Raw genomic sequence first — 21,287 nt, 5'->3', positions numbered from 1 at the left:
ACATTCAGTATGTGTGTACACACATAATTTCACATGCAAACAGAATTGTGGGAATGCAAACACAAATTCACAGACATTCTCTCTCTGTATGTTTGTCTCTCACATAAACGACCACGCAGATCGACATCCAGACACTTGCAATCAACACCTTAACGCCTTGAAAATAAATGATTGGAATCAAAAACGGCAAATTGCGCCCATGTAGTTCTTTCCCCAGGCAAGATAAAGTAATGAAACACAAGCTTTAGTGCTTTAGCATCATTAACTACATTGACCAAATGGTTAAGTCATTATTTTCAAAACAATATTTTATGTTCTTGTTATGGGGGTCATAACTTTTGTAGAGCAGAAAATGTGAGAAACATAGTCTGATTCCAAAGCATGAAGTTGTGAAAGTCTCCCAACATTAAACCAGACAGAAATTCCCAATCGAAAAAAAAAAAAATCAGCGTGGCTTCATCTGACCCTTGTGGTTGCGATGTTCCATAGTGTCACAGCAACAGTCACAACACATTCGTGGAATACAGATATACTTCGCAGAGACACTAGACACTACATGTGGTGCCAGTCCAAAAGTGAGAGAACTCATCTATGGGAGTTCTACTGAGCCAAAACTAACAGAAACCAACACCAGAGAGGATCCCCTTTCTACTCTGTATTTGGCTCCTTCTGTCACTCCTGATGAGTTTCCCTCCATATGGAACAAAAAAGAAAACAGCGATCCAAAGGCCCTTCTTGTAGCTGGCACCGAGTGTCCGACAGGGATTCATTCTCAGTTATCCCATGAACTGAAAATACTGAAGCCTGCAAGCTGGCAGAACAGAGGCCGCTTGTCCTCTGTGTGCTGATGCTACAAAACTTAGAGACGACGGAGCAGTGAATTAAAAACTGTGTGATGGTCTATATGCGGAAACGCTGGGTTATAGTTCATTTGGCTTTTTAGCCACTAGCCACAGTAGCAGCGTGGCTCTATAGCAGGCATGTCCAAAGTCCGGCCCGCGGGCCAATCACGGCCCGAGGTCAGATTTTATACGGCCCGCGCCTTCTGTCTTAAAATGCATTATTTATGGCCCGCCAGCACAGTCAAAACGGAATGAATAAATCATACAAATTCAACATGCAATTCCTATTTTTACCTCATGGTGGCAGCACCACTCTGTAACTGTCTGGCTGTTTGAAATTGGCTCTGACCCTTGAACTGTCATGGCTACGGCAAGTAAAAAAAGGAAAGTCGATAATGAGGGCCGCCGCTTCCAGGAGAGGTGGAGATCGCAATATTTTTTTCACCGAAAACCGAAACAACTGTGTCTCCCTAATTTGTCATGAGACTGTTGCCTTGTTTAAGGAATATAATGTAAAGAGACACTACGAGACCAAACGTGCTAATGCTACAACAAGCTATCAGAGAGCGTCCGTGCTAGAAAAGTGAAGCAACTCCAAGATAACTTGGCCACACAGCAGCGGCCCCTTTCACATGAAAACATCATCAAAGTAAGCTGCGGAGTGGCCGTGGTAATTGCTAAACATGACAAACCTTTTACGGAATGTGAGGTTATCAAAGACTGTGTTATGAAAATAGCAGAAAACATTTGCCCCGAGAAGAAGACAGAGTTTGCTAATGTTTGCCTGGCTCGTAACACTGAAGAGCTATCATCAGATACGAAGAGACAACTTGATTTTTTTCGTGAGCCTGTTTCATGTGTGTTGAATTTAAATGTTAGACAACTTTTCATCACCCTCACTAAGTCATATTTAAGATTGTCTTGAGGTGAGAATATTGATCGGTTCCTATGTAATTAGCTTTTAGATGGCTTGTTCTTTATCTGACTTTCAAGATGTGAAAGAAAGGCAGAATAGTTGTTGAGATGTGTTCACACATGAATGCTTACATTTGGTTACATTGCTATTTGCTGTCATTGAAAATAAAATGATAAAATAACAATGTATGTATAGGCTACTTGTATTGTTTAAAATAATGTCAGCAGGGACTGTTGGCCCTTGGGCATTTTCACATTATCAAATTTGGCCCTCTTTGAAAAAAGTTTGGACACCCCTGCTCTATAGCAATGCTAGTCAGTCAGTTGGTCTGTTTGCCCACCAGTTGTGTCCAGACTGAAGTATTTTTCAAAACGAATTACTTTGACTTTTTCATCACTTAATCTGATTTGATGACTTTTTTTGACATACTATAATATTACTTTTTAATTACTTCTTTCAAGATACTCTGCCATTCCTTTTTCATTAAGTTCTTTGACATTGATTACTATCACTTATATTGACAATTGTATGCAATTATTTTCCTGGTACACTATAGTACGACTTTTTTTATTACATATTCTATGGCATTCTATACAAAGACATTACATGACATTTTAAATAACTATTCGGCTGCTCCACAATAGATTTTCTGTGACATTTTTAAATTGAACACACTACTCCTGTACCACGTCAAACAACACCCCCCGTCTTACTTGCTGTGGTGCAAATTCAACATTCGTTGGCAAGTTATTCAGGCGTACATTTTGCCATAGCTGTTAACAAAGGTATGTGAATACCTATCAACCGCTAAGCAAATGCACCCGTAAAGCAAATCCCTGTTGGTCCAACAAATATTTTCACACTTTCAGATCATGCTTTTATTCACATGTACCTAAAGGAAACATTCAATAATGTGGCTGCAGAGTGCAGCACTGAGGTCAGACTCGTTAAATACTTGAGGTTTGGTGGCACATCATCAGGAAGAACCAAAGAGTTTTTACACCCGACTGGTTGTGACAATCCAACAGATTCCGCCTGTTTAAACTCAGCTGCTCCTCGATAGGATGTGAGGCCCTGGGTTCTCTGGTCAACCTCTGAGGCCACTTGTGGTATCAAAGTCCTGTCTGATGGGGGATAGCTAAAAGGTTGCCCTGCTCCGACAGCTAAGAGGAGGATCTAGAAACAGGCTTGCTGTGGGTGCCTGCCTTTCTGTGGCCCTGTCACTCATGTGATGCCATATGAGAGCAGCTGGAGCGTCTGTTGCTGAGCAGATAAAAACAGGTCAATGTAAGGGTGTGGGGCTGGGGGGGGAGCATAAACACTAGACAGAGGTTAGCTTTGATGTTTATGATGTATGCATAACTGTAACAGTGGTGGTCTTATCTGTAGTGGGATTCCGCACAGTCCTCAAGTGCAGAGATTTACGTCTGAAACAGTAACCTGTTGTCGTTAGTTTAAATATATGGCCCTTAACAAGAAGTTATTCGTCCAACCCAGTAAGGAGTGTAAGAATAGAATCATGGAGAGTGACACATCCAATACCTCCCATCAGCACACTTGGAGGCTGAGTTAATACACCCATCAGTCAAAGTGACATGAACGCACACTTTTTTTGGGGGGGGGGGGGGGGGGGGGGGGTACACTAGGACTATCCGACAACCCAGCACTAACCTGAAGTGGCAGAAAGCACCTTTATTCATAGACCAGTAGTAGCTTTTGGATTACCCTTCTCATCCACAAATTTTACTTTAAGTAATTTTTTTTTCAGTCCTCATTCTGTGTGAATTTCCTCTGAGACTTGGCAGTACTCAGCCTGTAACTGTGCACTGCGTAGCCGACACCTTCCTAAAAATAGTGCCCACTGATCCTCGAGACCCCTCTGGGAAGCACCACACATCACCAGGGCTTGATCAGACTGCATCCCGAATTACCGACGGGACGGTGAATTCTGAAGAGAAATCTGCGTTGTTTTCTGTCGACGTTTAGATTTCACATATAAACTATTTCCATGGTGACACACACTTGTATCAAACTTATGAGTATGCATGAATCCAGAGATATGTATTGAAACTTTTTTTTGTAATATTATCACCTCGATGCTGCAGCGCTGCACCCTCTGGTGGGGTTGATGAATACAGCTTTTAACAGCATGTGGTCAAGTGTAGAAGCAAAGTACTGAACCTGTGAGATCATATTGTCGAAACTTGCACTTCTGTGTCAGCGGAGGTTTATTTTTTTTTCCAAGGCAGCCTGGGAAGCCAACTGTCTGTTGCATATTCAAACGATGAGCAATGAGATTTGTTTGTAAATATTTTGGTCATAATGGTGCCTCATTATTTCACATGTTAAAGGGACAAAAGGCATTCAAAGAAGTGATGCACTTATTTTGGATTGAGGGATAAGTTGTAGGAATAATCACATTATAAGATTAATACCGCTTCCAATTAAAACAACGTGTATCATCATGTTGATAGCTTTAACACAAACGGGGTTCTCACTTACTTCAAATCTTCCTGATGGGTCTCCTCAATGATGAATCTGATGATAAAGCCTTTTTCTTGTTTTCCCGTCTTCACGTTTCTGTTTTATTTTGATGAAAACATTTCCCGCTAAAATGTAGTTAGTTAAAACAGAGTTTGCATGCATTGCTCAGAGCTTTCCACTGCATGGTGATCAAATCCTACGCAGCCCCCGTGGGAGTTAAGAGGTTGTCTGGGCACCGCAGGTTCAAGTTAACAAACTGAAGTTACATTTCGCAAGCGGCTAGAAGTCATTTCAACCGCGTAACTTCCACACGGTGATCAGTGTGGCATGTCTTAGCATTTGATAGAAGGGGGACATAAATTGTGTTTGTAATGCACTTCAGCTGTCTAAAAGAGGCTTGAAACAGTGTGCCAGGTCTCCTGCTGGCCACCACTGTCGAGAGAAAGGGGCAGCAGTTAAAATGGCATGCACCCCCCCGAGGGGATTTTGTAAAAGGAGACCCAAACTGAGCCAACTCACATGCCTTGCACATCAACTGTAAGGCCTTCTGGTACCATCTCTCATCTCTAATTCTGCTTCTCTATCATTAGCGTTCAGTGCGAGTGGGAATAAAGAGTTTTAGGAATAAACAAGTCAAAGTACCACATTTTCCAACACTGTGAAATTACTAACAAGTGATGAATAATTCCTATGCCTGTTTGAGATGAATGAAACCTTGAAGATTCGACACTTAATTTAGAACATCTGTATCATTGTCTTTCTTCCTGCAGTAACTGTCCCGAAGTTCATCAAATGCACTGTTAACTAAGACAGATGGATGAAGAGACAGCAGACTGGACAGCTTTCCTTTAATAAGACGTAAGATGCTCCCACTGACGTAACGCACATCAAAATAATTACAGCACATACACGCACCAGCATTTCAGATACATACGAGTCCATGGAGTCTCAATGCATATGAGAGAAAACTTTGTCATGCTTTCACATGAGAGAGAACAATGTTGAATAGTGGAGTAAATCCCTGCTTCTAGGGATTCACCTTAAATGACCTGCGGTTTCTTATTTGTGAAATTGCACACTCATTGTTACATCCAGTTCTGCGTACAATCAATCATAGCTGAGATTTGCACACACAGTATTTCTACACACAGGAAGAAGCTGTTGCATCCAGATTTCTCAATTTAACTTTACAAAAAACTGTTACAGGTATAGCTTTGTACAGACCAGGATGTATAATACCTGGGTTTTACTCAGAGCAGAGTAACATCAAATGAATCTTTCATTTCAACTTTAAACCAGACTTCCTTTGTCCATCACACAAAGTTCATTTACATTATTCACAAAAATGTACCCAGTCTTTTATATTCATCTTTCAGTTAAATAACTAAAGAACAAAGAAACACTTACAGCTTATGGTAATAATTACTCAGCTGGACTGTAATGTACAAAGGAGGATACTATTGAGTATTAAGGTGCATGGAATCTATACCACAAAGATCTTTTACAAGTGTTAACACTGACGCACCTGTGTTGCATACAGCAACACTTTCCATCCCCGTTGTCGTTTGCTTTTTGCGTCCCGATGCTGGATCGTCATCTTCTGTGGCCCGCTTCATCTTCGGAGAGAAGAATGTTTGCTTTTAGGGGCTTTGAAAACGGTTGGCACAGTTCACAGGGCTCGGGAAAGCACTGTGGCCAAATGCGACGAGCACTTCAACGCTGGGGACATGTCACAGGACCTCTGTGAGGGAGGCACAGAGCAAAAAGGTTGACAGGTCAGCAGCCGCTGGGCATTCAATTGAATAGGCTGAGAAAAGGAGCACACTCTCACCAGGTATGGCCATTCAAACAAACCCTTCAGGCATGTCTCAAAATAACACGACCATTCAATCAGTCTCGCATATCAATAAATGCCCCGCCAGCGAGGAGTGATATGCAGCTTAATTGCCGCCGGGTCTTGTTTCTAGCCCCAAGCAGTGAAGCACTTGTGGATAGGGTCTCCTCGGCTGTTCTAGGAATTCCTCACTGGCTGCAGGCCAAAGTCAGTGGAGCTGCTGAGTAAAAGCTGTCATCGGTATAAAGATACCCCGTTTCTCTTCACCCTTCCCTACACTATTCCTTCCATATCTCATCTCCACCCCTTTAAAAGTGTAAATGGAGTCTCAGTGCCGCACCATCCACACCAGGGGTTACTCAGTCCCACTGGAGGGGTGACCTATGAAGTTCAAGTTCCTTGACGCTTCGTGCCAAGGACAACGGCACTAACTGCGGTGCCTTGTACCGCAGCCTTTATTGGGTAATGTGAACTTGGCCAAGTGTAAAATCAGCTCAGTGCGAATGACCCGTCGCTCTGCATAATGCAGCTCTTTATTAGGGACAGATCGAATTAGTACGTTGGCGTTCTTGGTTAACCTCGATGCTTGAACTCACAATTTGGTTGTTTGGATACGAATAGATAGGATACTGTCGGTTATCCATTCTTTGTAGAAATCTTTGATTTTAAATCAGGTTTTTGTTAATTTCCCTCTCTGTGGATCAATAAAGCATCATCTTATCTTGTGCCGTCTCAAACCTTGAGCCTAAATCAGGCCGTTTGTAAGATATACCAGCCTCGAGGCCATGGCTTTATTTCCTTAGAGACTACTCACTGCACGTTATTCACAGCTCAGCGAGAAGCTAATGTTCCTCTCGTTCATCTAAAGCACTACCACTCGACCTTTAACTAATAACATGAAACAAGATCATCGTACATCTATTCTAGCCACTGGTTGGCTTTGAGTTTTAGAATCAATTTTGAGATTATAGTTTTTTTTTGTTTTTTTAAGTACTATTATCACCTCATTATTGGCATTTTCGACTGAAAGTAAGGTGAGAAGATCAATAACACTCAACTATTAAGCTTCAGCTGAGCATGAAGACTGGAAACAGCTTGCCCTGCCCTGCCCAGACGTAAACAAGATATAAGGTATTAATCAGTGAGCTTTATAAGTGCTGGTAGTCCAGCTGTTCCCTTGTTTCTCCTTCCCTTTAGCTTTCTTTAGATCTAAAGTCGAAGTCTTTGACATGATGTCTGGTATGTGTTGTAACTCTGTACCTGCGACATGCTGAGGCTTCATGGGGCCGGCCTTTTTCATGAATGACTCCTCACTTTCGAAGGCGAGGATCGGCTCGGTGGCCATGCTGGTCTCAGACTTATCCCGCGCTCCGTTGGTGGTGTTGCCGTGATTTGCGAGATGGATGATATCTCCAAAGTGGGCGGTGTCTTCTTTAGTGGATAGACCATTTTCATGTCTCGTGGGCTGGATCCCATTGACCACAGGGACTGAGGGGCTGCTGAAGAGGGGAGACACAGAGCAGAATATGGTTTTAGTTATGATAGGTCAGAGTGACTCATACAACGGATGAGTCATTGCATCGCCGTTCAATCACGGGAGTCTTTCAAAATCGACCCCATGAAGCGTATTCAAATACAACAAACTAAACATTTCAAGAAACCAACTCTCTCCCAGTATTACAGTTGTTTACAGAGTGTCTGAATCGAGTGTCTCCTTGTGTTTTCCGTTGAAGTTTTCAACAGTGCAAACGTACTGCAGGCTGGATTGGCGAAGTTTCTGTCACACAAGTTGTATACGATCCCGCGGTGGTCTTGCATCAACGTGAGCACAAAGAAACGTTCAAAAACCAACAAAACAGAGGCAGTAGCTTTACCTTTCTTTGATGCTGGTCTGTCCGTTCTCTTGCTTGTTATTGGTCAAGTTGATCTCTGGCTTTGGCTGATAATCGGCAGACGCTGGAGGAAACAAAGAAAAACGGTTATTTAACCAGTGTAGTAAACCATGCACACCAACATGATCACACACATCCAACATCCAACGTGATCAACCACCATTAATGATCAGTCTTAAACTGTGTGAGGCAAACTTAAATAAGCAGGAAAGGGATGTCAAATGCTCCTGGGCCCATTCTCCCTGTGTAGCCCAGAGTACCCCCCCCCCCCCCCCCCCCAACTCTGCTTTGCCGAGTACTTGGCTGTAGTTCAGACAGATTTCCATACCACTGACTAGAATGGAGGAATGCCTGCCAGGCCTCTGACCACATAAGTGGCTGGCTAATGTCTTCCTGCATTGGGGGACCTTGACAAACGGCATATCTTACAGACCACATTGATCCCCTTCATCCTACTCATCTACTGTACGTGACGTGGGCGCTTAGACAAGGAGTCTGTGCAAGTTATACGCTTCTTAATGTAGTTGTATTAACAACAGAATTTTCCCATAATTCATGGACGAGGGGATCTCTGCTCAGTTACTCTGCTTGAGGTTTCTTTCTTTGGTGGAGTTTTTCATTACGCGCTGCGAGGGTCTAAGGACTGTAGGAGATTGTAAAGCCATCTGGGGTAAATTATTGATTTCTGATATTGGGCAATGGAAACAAAATTGACTTGACTTGGAAGTTGTCTGTCTCCATGTTAGCCCTGTGATCGCCTGGCGACCTCTCCAGTGTGTACCCCGCCTTCGCCCTATGTCAGCTGGGATCGCCCCCCCCCCGCAACCCTTAATCGGATAAGCGCCCCGGACAATGAATGGATTAATTAGACGTTGTAGGAACAGTGGATTTTGGTAAGGCCTTTGCAACATCACATGTGTCTTGATATTATTACTTCTTTCTAAAGTAAGCAAGCGTTTGCCATGAGTCCGCTCTTCCTCTCCAAGTCCCTCAGTCCCACAGTCCCACCGTTTGGACAACAAGCAAGTACACATGGGTCCTATTGTACACTGTGTAGAAGAACTCAGACAGCAGCTGTGCAGGATATGAGGCGGAGATATAATCTACTAACCCTTTTATACAAAAGGCTCCGGTGTGAGGCTGACTCACATGGGAAATGAGGGGAAGAAAAGCACAAAACAATACCTGGGACTGTTTATTCTCACATATGGAAGAGGTAAAAGAAGCAGTGGGGGGATGGTGCATTTATGGGTCAACAAGTATCAGCCGAAAGCTGGGATGAGTCAAATGAGCTCATCTAACATCAGTCAGACACCATTAAAAATCGACTCTGTAGTTGATGTGGATTTGAGGATTGAAGCGTCGAGTAAGAAATCGACTTTAAGTGGATTCTGGGAACAAAGGATCCACTTTGTTTTAAATCCCTTCACAGACAACACATTACTGGGAAATAAGACCCGAAACGATTGCTGCAGATTAAAGGCTAATCTAAACGCGGGTAATACTTTTCCTCCATTAGTTGAGGATGTTTTTGTAAAAAGCAGACTGATGTTCTGCTTACCTTTGCTGCTCTCTGCCTCTTTGTCATTGACGTTTATGAGAGGGGAGGACTTGGTCTCTTTCTGTGAAGATGGGAGGTAATTACAGTCATTTTTATTGTTACGTCAAGCTCTAGCCTGTTGCTTTGGTTCAAACGGAACACAAAAAGTACCTTGTCGCCTGCATCTGTCTTGCGTGTCCTCTTCATGATCTCGTCCAGACGCTGAGAAAACAAAAAAAGTCAGGGATAAGACAAAGGAAAAGGACACGTAGACCCAAATGCCAAAAACAGAAGCTATTAAGTGTTTGTTGGATTTTCTATGCATTTTGTGCCGGGGGACACAAGAGATCAGCGCAGAAATGTTTATACATTTAAGAAATAAAGATGTCAGGCTGTTCAAAATTGGGTTAGCTTTATTGGGCTAGACTGAGCCCACACACCTTGTCACACTGTTTCACTTAAAAACAGAGGTTTCACATTCTGCTCTTCACTGGGGAAAAGGAGTTCCTGTCTCTTGTGTCTCAGGCCGTGGTGCTTGAAGTGAATGCACTGCACTCCAGGTGGAAAGTTGTAATAATAATAAATAATGATGGAGCAGCACTTGGTGGTAGGATGGTCGAACAGTGAACAGTAGGATAGAGGTCACTATACTCTTATGAACAAACCATTCTGTGTGAATAATTTGTATGCACAGAAGGCAGAGGTTTGATGGGAAATGGAAACTATCTGAGGACACTGCTGGCCTGGGACAGTAAGACATAACTGCAGCTGCCACTCATAAAAGTGAAGCATTTTTTAAGATCCAAGATTATTCATGGCGAGCTCTCACACACACACACACGCGGCATCTAGCTTTGCTGGAGAACTTCTGCCTCAGGACTGAAGATTCTTCTTTGTCTAAGTTATGTTTCCCCCTCAGGATACTTTATTAAACCACCTGTGCACACTGATCACAAACTTCTCTTTGTTGAGGCGATAACAAAAGCAGGCCGGTCAGCCTCGGTAGAAGTCAGTCAATAACAGTGCGTTGTACAGTGTAACTAAGAGGACAGTGAGTCTTTTGGGCAGAGGACATGCTGTTCTTGTGGGCTAATTCCAGCATGCAGTCAGGCCGAGCCCTTCTCTCATGGAGAGAATCTAGCTGGCATAGAGAAGCGCGAGCTTACTGGAGATGTGGATATACTTGAGTAGATGGCCGCGGTCACAGAACACACACATACATGTGAAAAAGATGTGCACAACTCCTTATTATTAGTGTATATTTATATATATAAATATATGAGAGAGAGAGAGAGAGAGAGAGAGAGAGAGAGAGAGAGAGAGAGAGAGAGAGAGAGAGAGAGAGAGAGAGAGAGCGAGAGAGAGAGATATGTTTGGAAGATGACTAGGAATTAAATTACGACTTTCATTCTTTAAAAAATGTGCATGTCCGACTTCAAAAGCTGGCTGAAAGCAGAAGTGATGGGAGGGCAGATGTGTTGCCCTACCCTTTTCCTCTCCAGCCTCTCCTGCTCCTCCTTCAGGAAGTGTTTCTCTCTCTCCAGACGCTGCTTCTCCGCCTCCTCCCGGGCTTTAGCCTCAGCTTCTTCCTTCTGAAACGGACAAGTGAGAATCCAATCACAATTTGAATGCTGGCCGAAGTGGAAAAAGAACAACTCAGCCAAAATAGCATGCCTTTGACATAACAGGGGTGTGGTTGCTTTCTGCAATTATTGTTTACAACCACAAAAGGAATACTTTCCTGTACATCTGAGCCAAAAAAAAGATCTATTTTCGACATTAACAGCCTTGTGGGGACCATTCAAAGACAAATACAATACTCCAGCCTTTGGGTAATTATATTGGATCGTGTTTAACCACAAATGCCACTTCTGCAAAAGACCACAAGGGGGTGGCAAAGCATAATCGACCATCTAACAGAATAGACAATGCCTCAGCTGATTATATTACAGGTCAACAGGATAATCAAATACTGTGATGAACAGCCACATGTCCTGGTTCTACTAATCAAGCATCGCTATTATTTTCATCCGCTTCTCCCTGGCAACATCGACAAACACACAAAGAGTCAATATTGCGTCACGGTTATTTGACAAACTGAGAAGTAAAAAGGGCACATTCGTCAGAGCTACCGGCTCACCGGTTTGGATTCATATTTTCCTTTAGAGGACAACAACATCCCACTGACGTAGAAAGTACTGGACTATGCTTTCGGACCTGTAGCTCCCAAAAAGGTCAGCGTGAGGTGAGCAGCTGAGCTGAGACAAGAGACATCTTTGTTTGCCAAAGATAGGAGAGCGTTTAAGTTCATGGCGTGGTGGATAAAGTGCCTGGGAATGATGCGAGGAGTGCATGCATGTGTGTCTTAACCTTTATTTGAAACACAGTCATAACCGTCACAGTGGTGCACAATGGTCCTTGGCACCACTGTGGGCTTTAACCCTTATGTGACTAACCAGACCTCACCAACAATGTATATTCCAGCTGGCTCTGCATGCTGTGCATTCACAGTCAATATACCTGTTTTTGTAGGCGCAGGTTCTCCTCCTCCTCGGCTTTGGCTCTCTCCTGAGCCTCCTTCTCGTCCTGCACGCGCTGGGCTTCGTCCCTCCTCCTCTGCTCCTCGGCCATGGCACGTGCCTCCTCCTCCCTAAGTCGCCTCTCCTCCGCCTCCCTAGCTATTCGCTCCTCTCTCAGGATCCTAAAGAGTTTTGGCATGAGGGTAAGAATGAGTTATTTACCACAAAATATCCTGTGGCAACCACTTTGAATGAGGTAAACTATTTAAAAGGCGAATTATTCTGTTGAATGGACATTTCTTCTTTATTTTTTAACCACGTCTGCTGACGCACAAGCAACAGGAAACCAATTGGAAACAATTGGAAGTCTTCGTGCCAACAAGAGACCACATCAATTCCCAAGCTGTAAATAGCGACTTGCTGTGGTAACGATCAGCCAACAGGCTATCAAATCCGTAATGCGTCCACACATCAGAGGCAGTGTTGAGTGAGGTCTCATGAAGACATAAATGTGCTGTGATAGTGCGTGGAGCCTTCCTGTTCAGTTCATGCCTTTTTCCATTCACTGCATGGGAAATAGCTCAATGCCCGAGGTGAGCTTTGTTTTGCAGCATATTCTAAACCAATAAATCATCACTTTAAAAAGAAATGATTCTATACTTAGCATTGGTTCAAATGTTATATGTCTGAGGGTGACATTGCAAACTAACTTCTGTACTATTCTTGAGATAGATGGCTGACTGGGAGAAAAAAAAGTAATGAGACAAGACCAAACCCATAAGTGGGAACACAGCTGGGGAATTACTGTCATTCAGCAAAGACACAGGCGTGTAACAGATCTATGACTGTGCAAGGTCAACACTGTGCCGACCATCTGCGGTTGTGTTTTGAGGCATATTAGAACCCTCTGACCTCTCCTTCTCCTCCTGTTCGCGGCGCTCCTGCTCGTCCCTCTCCCTCTGCTCTCGGGCCTGTCGCCGGTTCTCTGCCAGGATGCGAGCTGCCTCCTCTGGGTTGTTGGTGCCTGCCATGGGCTTGGCTGATGGAGACGGTGTCGGCGATGATGCAGGAACAGAAGGAGCTGAATGGACTGGCTCAGGCGAGGGGGAGCCTGCAGTGGTTGATGGGGTCGAGGGACGGGGTGAGGCGGAGGCGGCTGTGATGGCAGGAACCACGGCGGAACCTAAGACAGGGAACATGAGTGTTACAGAAGGGACAATAACACGCGTATCCTGTGCTGTGTAACTTACCAGAGATTGTTGATGCGATTACTTATGCTTCCCTACAAGTAACGACTCTTAAAGTGGTGCCGATCGATCGTGACACATTCAACCGTGGCCTTTTCTCTGCACTGTGAAACATTCTGTCCCTAGCAACTGGAAATTGTAAACAACCATAGCGTCAGCCTAAAAACTTGGTAATAGCATAATTAAGGCTGATTAGTGAAGCCTGTTAGTGATGTGTGTTTGAGAAGGCACAGACTGTGGAGCTGTGTGTGGCTCACTCAGTACTTTGTTTAATGGCTAATTAAGCTGCATGGTAATCGCTGCCCATTGCTTCTTGAAAGAGATGCTGATTTTCCTGGGACTTTCTCACTTTTTCCATGAAGCTATTCTTCTGGCTAGTAACAGGAAGAGACCAAGCCACACAGTGATTTGGGTATAACAAGAAAAATGAAATCAGTATGACTCAGACATGGAGGGAAGCTACCCAAAAGGAATAGGACAGTTGATCACTGTGGAGATGACAAATTGCAACAAAGTGAGGATTATTGTGCAGTATACTGATCTACAAAATAATAACAATAACAATAATAATAATCTGTACTCAAGGTACACTCGCTAGCTTGTACCACAGCTTTCAAGCCCTTTTATGGCCTTCGTCAGCAACTCCTCCAACATAGGTCAGGCAATGTCAACTGATCAAACTCCATCACCGATGACGCTTGTGAGATGGGAGTGAAAGCTCTGGAAATAAGCTGGTAACTGGACCTTGAATAAATGGTTTTTTTGTCTATTGTCTATCTATAACTACTATTCCCGAGGTTAAACAATTTACCTGCTAATGCTCTAGAAAAAAATCGAATTCTAATAAGGCTGATAAGGACTGCTGTCACTCTGCAAAGAATTTACTAAATACCTGAACCATCGTAAAGTACTACTCCCTGAGAAGGACATTTTCTTTAGACCTGGGTTAGTACCCGAGTACCAGTTTTTTAATCCAGTTCAGACAGAAATAATTCCCATCAGAACGTTTTCTTGTACTCACTCTCTCTCTTTTCGGGAGTTGCGGGCCTGCGAGGCTCCTTCACTCTTTCGAGGGGGACGGGGGAGGAGGTGCGGTGGTCTATCCTGGCAGGGGTCCTGGCTCTTTTTGGTCGTCCTTTAAGGGTTGACGGGCTTCCACGTGTGGATGGCGGCTTGGGGGAGGCAGCGGGGCTGGGGGAGGCAGTTCTGCCCTTCGGCGTAGCTGGGGATGACGGCCGTTGTCTTGATAAAGGACTAGGACTGTAACACAGGAAAATACAAGAAAGATGGGAAATTTAGCAACAATTATTTATGGACACATTGGTGTTTCGGACGTGGGCTGAAATGTTTGTTTACAACCCAGATACGTGTCCCGAAGAAACCGGACTTTAGCAGACAACGCACTCAAACATTGCATCATGACCCTCATGGTGCTTTAACGGTCAGCATCGCAGCCATACACAGGCAAAGCAACACTTCAGGGGAAACATCCATTATGCTGGAGAAGACATTTTATTTCCCCTTGCCCTCCGGCACTGACGGCTTTGCCACGCTCTTTGTGGCCTTTTTGATGAATCAAAGGAACTTTCTTTCTCCTCTTCCATCCCATCTGTGACGGATGTCATTGACATCAGTGGCCTGGGGATACGAGAGGAAATGGCCGCTCGTCTCGGGATCTTTCATGTCTGGGGTCAAACAGTGGATGAAATATGCAGACATAAACACGGTCTCTCTGCCTAACCCAGCTGTTGACCACAAACAAGCTGTGGGTCAGGGGGGTGGATGGTTAACCTTGTTGACAATACGGTTTTAATGACCTATATAATCTGTACCAACGTCAAAGCAGCAGATTATTGTGTGTCAGATTTTTCAAATGGTTCTTGAAGGAAATTGAATATTTTTTGAAGTGTAGCTTTGAAATAGACACCGTTATATGGTGCACTTTTCAGCTGGAGCATTCACGAGGTTTCAAACTTGCCGTGCATTTATCAACTATGTTAATGTTCAACCGAGACCTCGGTGAACAATTCTGCCCATGATGGATTGATCTGCCCATTATTTTATCAATTAGTAACAATATGAAATAATGCTGTTATGATTTCCCAGAATCCAAGTTAGAATTGTGGACTGCTGTTTGTACAAACAATACAGACATTTGAAGATTGCGAGATAATCTGACAAAAGGCAAAGGGGCAGCAAATCCTCACATTTGAGAAAAAAACAATTTGCTTTTTAGAATTAACTGTGAAATTCTCTTTTGTTATTGTAATAGCCTTTGCTATTAGGCTTTTTACACTAAAAGATTAACTGCTGTATACACCGACATAATCGATAAATAAATTAGTTATAAAATGAATGTTGCAGGCCTAAAAATATAATTCCCGAATGGTTCTTCTCGACATTGAATAGAGTGGGAAACATTATACCAACTGAGAGGGCGATGACTGCAGCTCCTGTCAGCTCATTTAAAATGACTGAGTTGTTGTTGCCATCCAAAAGGGAAAACAGGTGATTGCCTAGCAGCAGTGGTAATGGACCACAGGCGTTCTTGAATGTGTAAACAGACCATTTATTATCATAATTAGAGATCTGGTCGATGAAACCAGGTTAGTGGTAAATATGACACACATAAGGAAAAAGATAACGGCAAAAAAAGATCTTTTTTAACTGCGAGTAAAATCTAAATGAACTGACAGATTTAAAATTGAACTGAAAGAAATCACCCGAAGAACAAAAGTACAAATAAAGTGTGTGTTTTACCTTGGATCCGGTCGGTGTCTCATACTGGGTAGAGACTGTCTCTTCTTAAGCACCTTCTCTTTACTGAGGGCACTCTTCTCCTTCTCATTCTCCCGTTCCTTGTCTTTCTTTTCTTTCTTGTTTTTATCCATCTGTACGACAAAAAGATGAAAATAGGTTAACACATTTAAATCTTTTTCACGTGCCATTCAAAAATAACATTCAATTATGATTGAAACAAAAAATAAGACAAGACACACTAAAGCTTGTCATACATAAAGTACTGGTCAGGCACGATGTTGGAAACAACAATCTCACTGGTAAATGTTCAACTGGTACAGGTGAACTGTATCCCCCCCTCTCCTAGAACAGAATCAGGCGTTATACATTTCATTAGCTCTGCTTTTATCCTTGTAAAAGGCTCACTTATTATTGAGAGAGTCTCAGAAGACTGTGACTACATTTGACTGTCAGGTAGGAGAACCACAGTTAGAGCTAACTGGGCAGACTTACGGGTGTGGAGCTCCGCCCGTGTTGGCGCTGGGTGATGTCGGGTGTGCTGGACGTCACTCTCCAGCGGTCGGAGCAGCGGCGGTGGGGCTGGTGGGCGCACAACGTGAGGGGGCTGGCTGAGGCCGAGCGGGGGCAGAGAGGAGAGTCTGTGGAGAGAAGTGACGTACAATTAAAGCTCGCCGACATTCATACAGCAGCATCTCATGTATTTATGGTAAGACAGATATTAAACTAACACACTTTTTTTTTTTTTTTACTTACGACCATCTTTGCCATTGGTGAGGACACTGGCAGCACTGCGGCTCCTAGCGAGGAAAGACAGCGTTGGCGTCATCAGCCGGTCGACTATACTGCTCTCCCATGGACTCAGTGCAAGACTACGGGCTGCAGGTTGGAAAAACAGATTGATGAAAAGATACGTCGAAAACTGAGGTCCTCCGTTGAACCAGAGTGTATCACCCCCAAACAGCGGTCAAACCTGAAGTACTACAGGAACTGAAGCCCATTTGAAATCAATCTTTGCAGAGTTCTCCGTCAGTACCCAGACACAGCGATAGAATAAAGTCTAAAACTTGTCACCAAAGAGAAGTGAAACGAAAGAGTTATGCAAGTTATGGTTCTTGTAGCAGTATGTCTATGAAATACACAGAACCCCAATAAGACACCTCGGTACCACCCAAGAGAAAGAGACTTATTTGAAATGCTTGTCTACACAGCGAGTCAGTTATTTATAACCACAGCCTTGAGCATACAAGCAGAGACGAAGAAGAGTATTTATTTGGGGGTGAAATGTCCTCAGGCTTTAAGGTGCAGGACGACGAAGACGTTGCAGTGAATGTTCACACACATGGTGTGTGTTTTAGTGTTCAGGTAGAGAGGAGAGCGACAAGAGGAATAGAGTGGCTTCCCATCTATTTTCTCCAGCAGCACAGAGGAACAGAATAGTACCTGCTCCGGGGAGTTTTTAGAATACATTATCTCCTGAAAAATGCTGACTCACTCACAAACTTTACTTTTTTCAAGCCCTGAAGTTTCTCCATTTTTTAGTACCCCGTGACCTGGTTAACTGGAGACCTATGAAGAAGAGCTGCTCACACCCGCAGCATGAAGAAAGCTTGGTTGAAAATAGGTAATTCAGAGAAATACTTTGTCATTTAGAAATCACACCCACCTCCAGAGCATCAATCAATAATGCATTCAAGGCAATATAAAAAGGCATTCCATATCCAGTAGGTAGAAAATGAGCACAAAAGGATCTTTGACTGTGCAAACACATGAAATTACCATCACCACACAATGAACCAACAAAAGGATAAGTGAAACGGACAGCACAACTAAATGTGGACACGGCACATAACCCATATAAAAATATGAGCATGCAGAACAAAAACCTGACCCAAATTCTGGAGAGTTAACAAAAAATAACTCAAAGTGGTTTTGGAAGATAGAAATGGGTCAGCTGCCAACCACAAAGCAAAAGAGTGGGACGGAAATCATGAAGGGGGAGAGCACAATGATGGACGGGTTCGGAGGAGTTGGCGTGGCAAAAGTGATGGACACAGTTAAACGGGAGGAGGTGTGGGGGGGGGGCATTCCAGATGTTGCCTTACTTCTGCCGGGGGAGTTCCAGAGCGTAGCAGAGGACTTGGACAGTCGCTTGTTTATAACAGAGTCCACGTGTTTGGGCAGGTTGACCGTTGACACAGAGCATCTGCCTAAGAAGCCAAGAGAGCGCCAACACAGATGTTCACACAGGTCACATGGTTGAGAGTCAGAGGGGGGAAGTTCTGTGGCGTCATGTGTTACGCTCAAATGATGCCTCTACAAACATGCACCCACACACCGTGAAGGCAGCGCTACAGTTACTTGTAATGTGAGCAACCGGCTTTATAGCAAATTCCTGTGTGCTGGCCGTGTATATAATAACTTCCACTGCTTTAAAGTACACACACACACACACTACACCATATGTTCACTTCAGCTAGCCTTTAGGTGTGTCGTCAGGCACCCATAATCCACACAACACACTGTGAACCGTTTCCATTGGCACCATTTCTTTGCTACAGAAGTTGGTTCAGTGAAAACTGCTGGCAGTGAGGTAATCCAGGAAAACAAGGACAATATTTCAGAAAAAAATGAGTTGCTGGTGAATATTTTAAATGGCATTGCTAATGCTGGGAGCCCACCAAACTAAGAAAAAAACGTCGTCCCTTAAAGGGAAATTAGTTTTGTTGAATCAGTTTTAATGTTCTGCATTTGTAGTTTGGCATGGGAACTTGACTTTGGCCAACCAAAACAGACTGAGGCCTCATCAAAGTGGCGAGTAAGATTTCAGGGAGGAGTCAAGTCCAGCTTACAATCGTGTATAAAAATCAGGTACTTAGGAAGGTCACTTCCCTTCAGGATCTCCCCCTTTGGACAGAGTTTGAACTTTTACCATCAGGTCATGGTTTTAAAGCGCCTATTATGAGAACAAAGAGATGTAATGTTTCCTTTGTCCCTGCTGCCATTCACATGTTAAACGGCAGAGAGTAGCCTATTCATCTTGTCGGTATCTTGCTCATTTGCACAGACTACTTAGATTGTTTATTTGAGTGTTTCCTTGTTTGGAACCACTCAGTAAACTACGTTCTGTCGTTGCTTTCCATCAGTGTTTATGGTTTTGTGTGTCTTTATGTATCCTTGCGGCAAACTGTCCATTCGAGAACATTCAACTCCATTAAAGAAAAAGAGAAAACAACTTTGCTTTTTTGTAATTTTAGTGAAATGAGTAGACTTCTTCTTCTCTCCTCCCATGAGATTAACATTCCGACTTCCCAACGACACCGATTCCAAAAGTCACGTCAACCCCACTGAGAAGGAACCTTTTATGTCCACCTTATAAAAGCTACCAACAAGCAGTGGACAAGAAAATATACCTCGAGAACAACCAAACATGTGATGGAAAGAGGCTGCTGAGAAACATATGCCCATGTCATGGCTGATGAAGTGAGCTGGCACTTCGTAAAAAGGGCAAAAAGAACTGAATCATCCATGAGGAATACTTGCATCTATCCCAAGTATACATCCCTTTAATACACTGTAATCAAATGAACACTCTACTCTTTCCCCAAATGACATCAGACATGATTCAGAGAGCATTACAGTAACGGAGGTGCAGTATTAAAGCTGGCCTTGTCTGTTTACAATGAGGCAGTTTGCTCTTTTGAACGAAGCCAAGATATACTTTGGAGCATTTACTAAATAACGTCCTGAACTCTCAGCCACTCCACTGCAGCCTGTCTAGGCTCGTTTACTTTCATCATCTATCAGACGGCAGGAAGGGAGAGTGAGGAGGGATTGATTGGAGTGTCAATAATTCCCCTGGCATATGGCAGAAGCGATTACATGGCATAAGATAGAACTCAGGACTTTTTAGAGCTTCAAGTCGAGAGGATGACACAAAAGGGACAGAAGCGTTCATCACGCTGCACCGTTAAAAACAAATTCTACAGTATTCTGCAGCCAATCTGCTGTTGGTCAATAGAACCCTGCTTACTGCAACTGATGCAATAAAGCAGCTGAATACATTTTCACATTGTGCAATCAATACAGTCTGGTGATGATCAGGGCCCAATGACCCTGAAGTAATGTCAAAGAGCAACGGCTTGCTAGGACAGAGCTGTAGTAGCCGACACATCAGAGGGAAGGGTGTGCTAAGATGGAGGCGCGAGGGTGATGCAGCAGCGAAGGCACATCAGATTAAAATAGAACAAAACCAAACGTTACAGCGGAAGAAGTGAGCAGCATAACAGCACACTGATGCCAACATAATTCTCCTCTAATGGACTGTAGGAGGTTAATGGCACTGAAACTCAATAGCCAGTAATGACTAATAAAAACCTCAACAGACAGAATCCATAGCCCGTAAAAGCACATATCCAGCCGGATGACTTCCATCGAATGCCTCATGTTTGCTATATGAGTCAGTAATTCTTCCGTGATTAAAGGAGAGTTCCTCGGTTATTATTTTATGAGGATGTGTATCCAGATTGGATCAGCGTACTCACCTTCTTTCTGGCTGGAGTTCTGGCTTAGTGCACCAGCCCAGGACCACCTTTGCTGGCGGATTTCTGCCCACGTTTTCTTGGTTGACCTGTGGATGGCTGCCTCATAGCGTTCCTGGCAAGGACACAGGAACACATCAGTTATTTGGATGTCTATTGCATCAAAAGCAAAATCCTAAATCCCCTCATCTGCAGCTGACCCTGATCAGTGGTCAATCTAGTGATGGAAGGCATACATATTTAACGTCTGGGTATCATGTGAGAAAAGGAATTATGTGTAACTGTCCTCACTAATACAACGCCATCACATATTGAATGGATTACTTTTCTAACAATCAGTTTTTCTTGTCAAAACGTACTTTATTCTTCTCCAGTTTCTGTTTCTGTCTCTCCTCCAGGGTGGCTCGCCGTTTCTCCGCCTTGATCCGCTGCTGCTCGAGCTTCCTGCGGCGCTCCTCCAACTGCTGCTCCCGCAGCTGCCGCGCCTTCTCCTCCTTCTCCAGCCACTGGCTCTTTTTAGCAGCTAAGATGGGGCACAAAACATGGTCAAGAGAGTGAGACTTTACCAAAAGAGCAGTGGCCAAAAGAGTCCTCTCTCTCTCTCAGTTTATATGGCACACATTCTCTTTCTAGTGTCTATTTGGACTTGAAAGAGAAGTGTGATATCTGTTGAAAGCATCTTTTGATAGGTTGGGTGATTTTATGAACAATGTAG

At 43.6% G+C, this 21,287-nt stretch overlaps 2 protein-coding genes across 5 annotated transcripts in view; both read right to left on the bottom strand.

Moving 5' to 3' along the window:
* thrap3a (thyroid hormone receptor associated protein 3a) overlaps positions 1-4,535 on the bottom strand; it is a 38,146-nt gene extending 33,611 nt beyond the window's left edge. Inside the window, exon 1 of the mRNA XM_079275282.1 lies at positions 4,261-4,535. The gene's annotated coding sequence lies outside the window, so the exon portion shown is untranslated. The remainder of the gene's footprint in view (positions 1-4,260) is intronic.
* Positions 4,536-5,073: 538 nt separating this feature from the next.
* map7d1a (MAP7 domain containing 1a) overlaps positions 5,074-21,287 on the bottom strand; it is a 34,407-nt gene continuing 18,193 nt past the window's right edge. For 2 of the 4 annotated variants that reach the window (XM_079274850.1, XM_079274851.1), the window contains 15 exons: positions 20,932-21,095; positions 20,576-20,687; positions 18,137-18,241; positions 16,788-16,910; positions 16,527-16,672; positions 16,035-16,165; positions 14,296-14,534; positions 12,940-13,210; positions 12,029-12,209; positions 10,996-11,100; positions 9,680-9,730; positions 9,530-9,590; positions 7,951-8,032; positions 7,337-7,575; positions 5,074-5,983 (listed from right to left, as the gene is read on the bottom strand). In XM_079274850.1, coding sequence (XP_079130976.1) covers positions 5,973-5,983; positions 7,337-7,575; positions 7,951-8,032; positions 9,530-9,590; positions 9,680-9,730; positions 10,996-11,100; positions 12,029-12,209; positions 12,940-13,210; positions 14,296-14,534; positions 16,035-16,165; positions 16,527-16,672; positions 16,788-16,910; positions 18,137-18,241; positions 20,576-20,687; positions 20,932-21,095 — 2,021 coding nt within the window. In that variant the 3' untranslated portion in view covers positions 5,074-5,972. The remainder of the gene's footprint in view (positions 5,984-7,336; positions 7,576-7,950; positions 8,033-9,529; positions 9,591-9,679; positions 9,731-10,995; positions 11,101-12,028; positions 12,210-12,939; positions 13,211-14,295; positions 14,535-16,034; positions 16,166-16,526; positions 16,673-16,787; positions 16,911-18,136; positions 18,242-20,575; positions 20,688-20,931; positions 21,096-21,287) is intronic. The other 2 variants (XM_079274852.1, XM_079274853.1) reach the window with 1 other exon arrangement.

Source organism: Melanostigma gelatinosum (genome assembly GCF_949748355.1).
Source record: "Melanostigma gelatinosum genome assembly, chromosome: 9".
Taxonomy (NCBI): Eukaryota; Metazoa; Chordata; class Actinopteri; order Perciformes; family Zoarcidae; genus Melanostigma; species Melanostigma gelatinosum.
The sequence above is the reverse complement of the archived record's forward strand: the minus strand, read 5'-3'. Positions and strand labels throughout refer to the sequence as shown.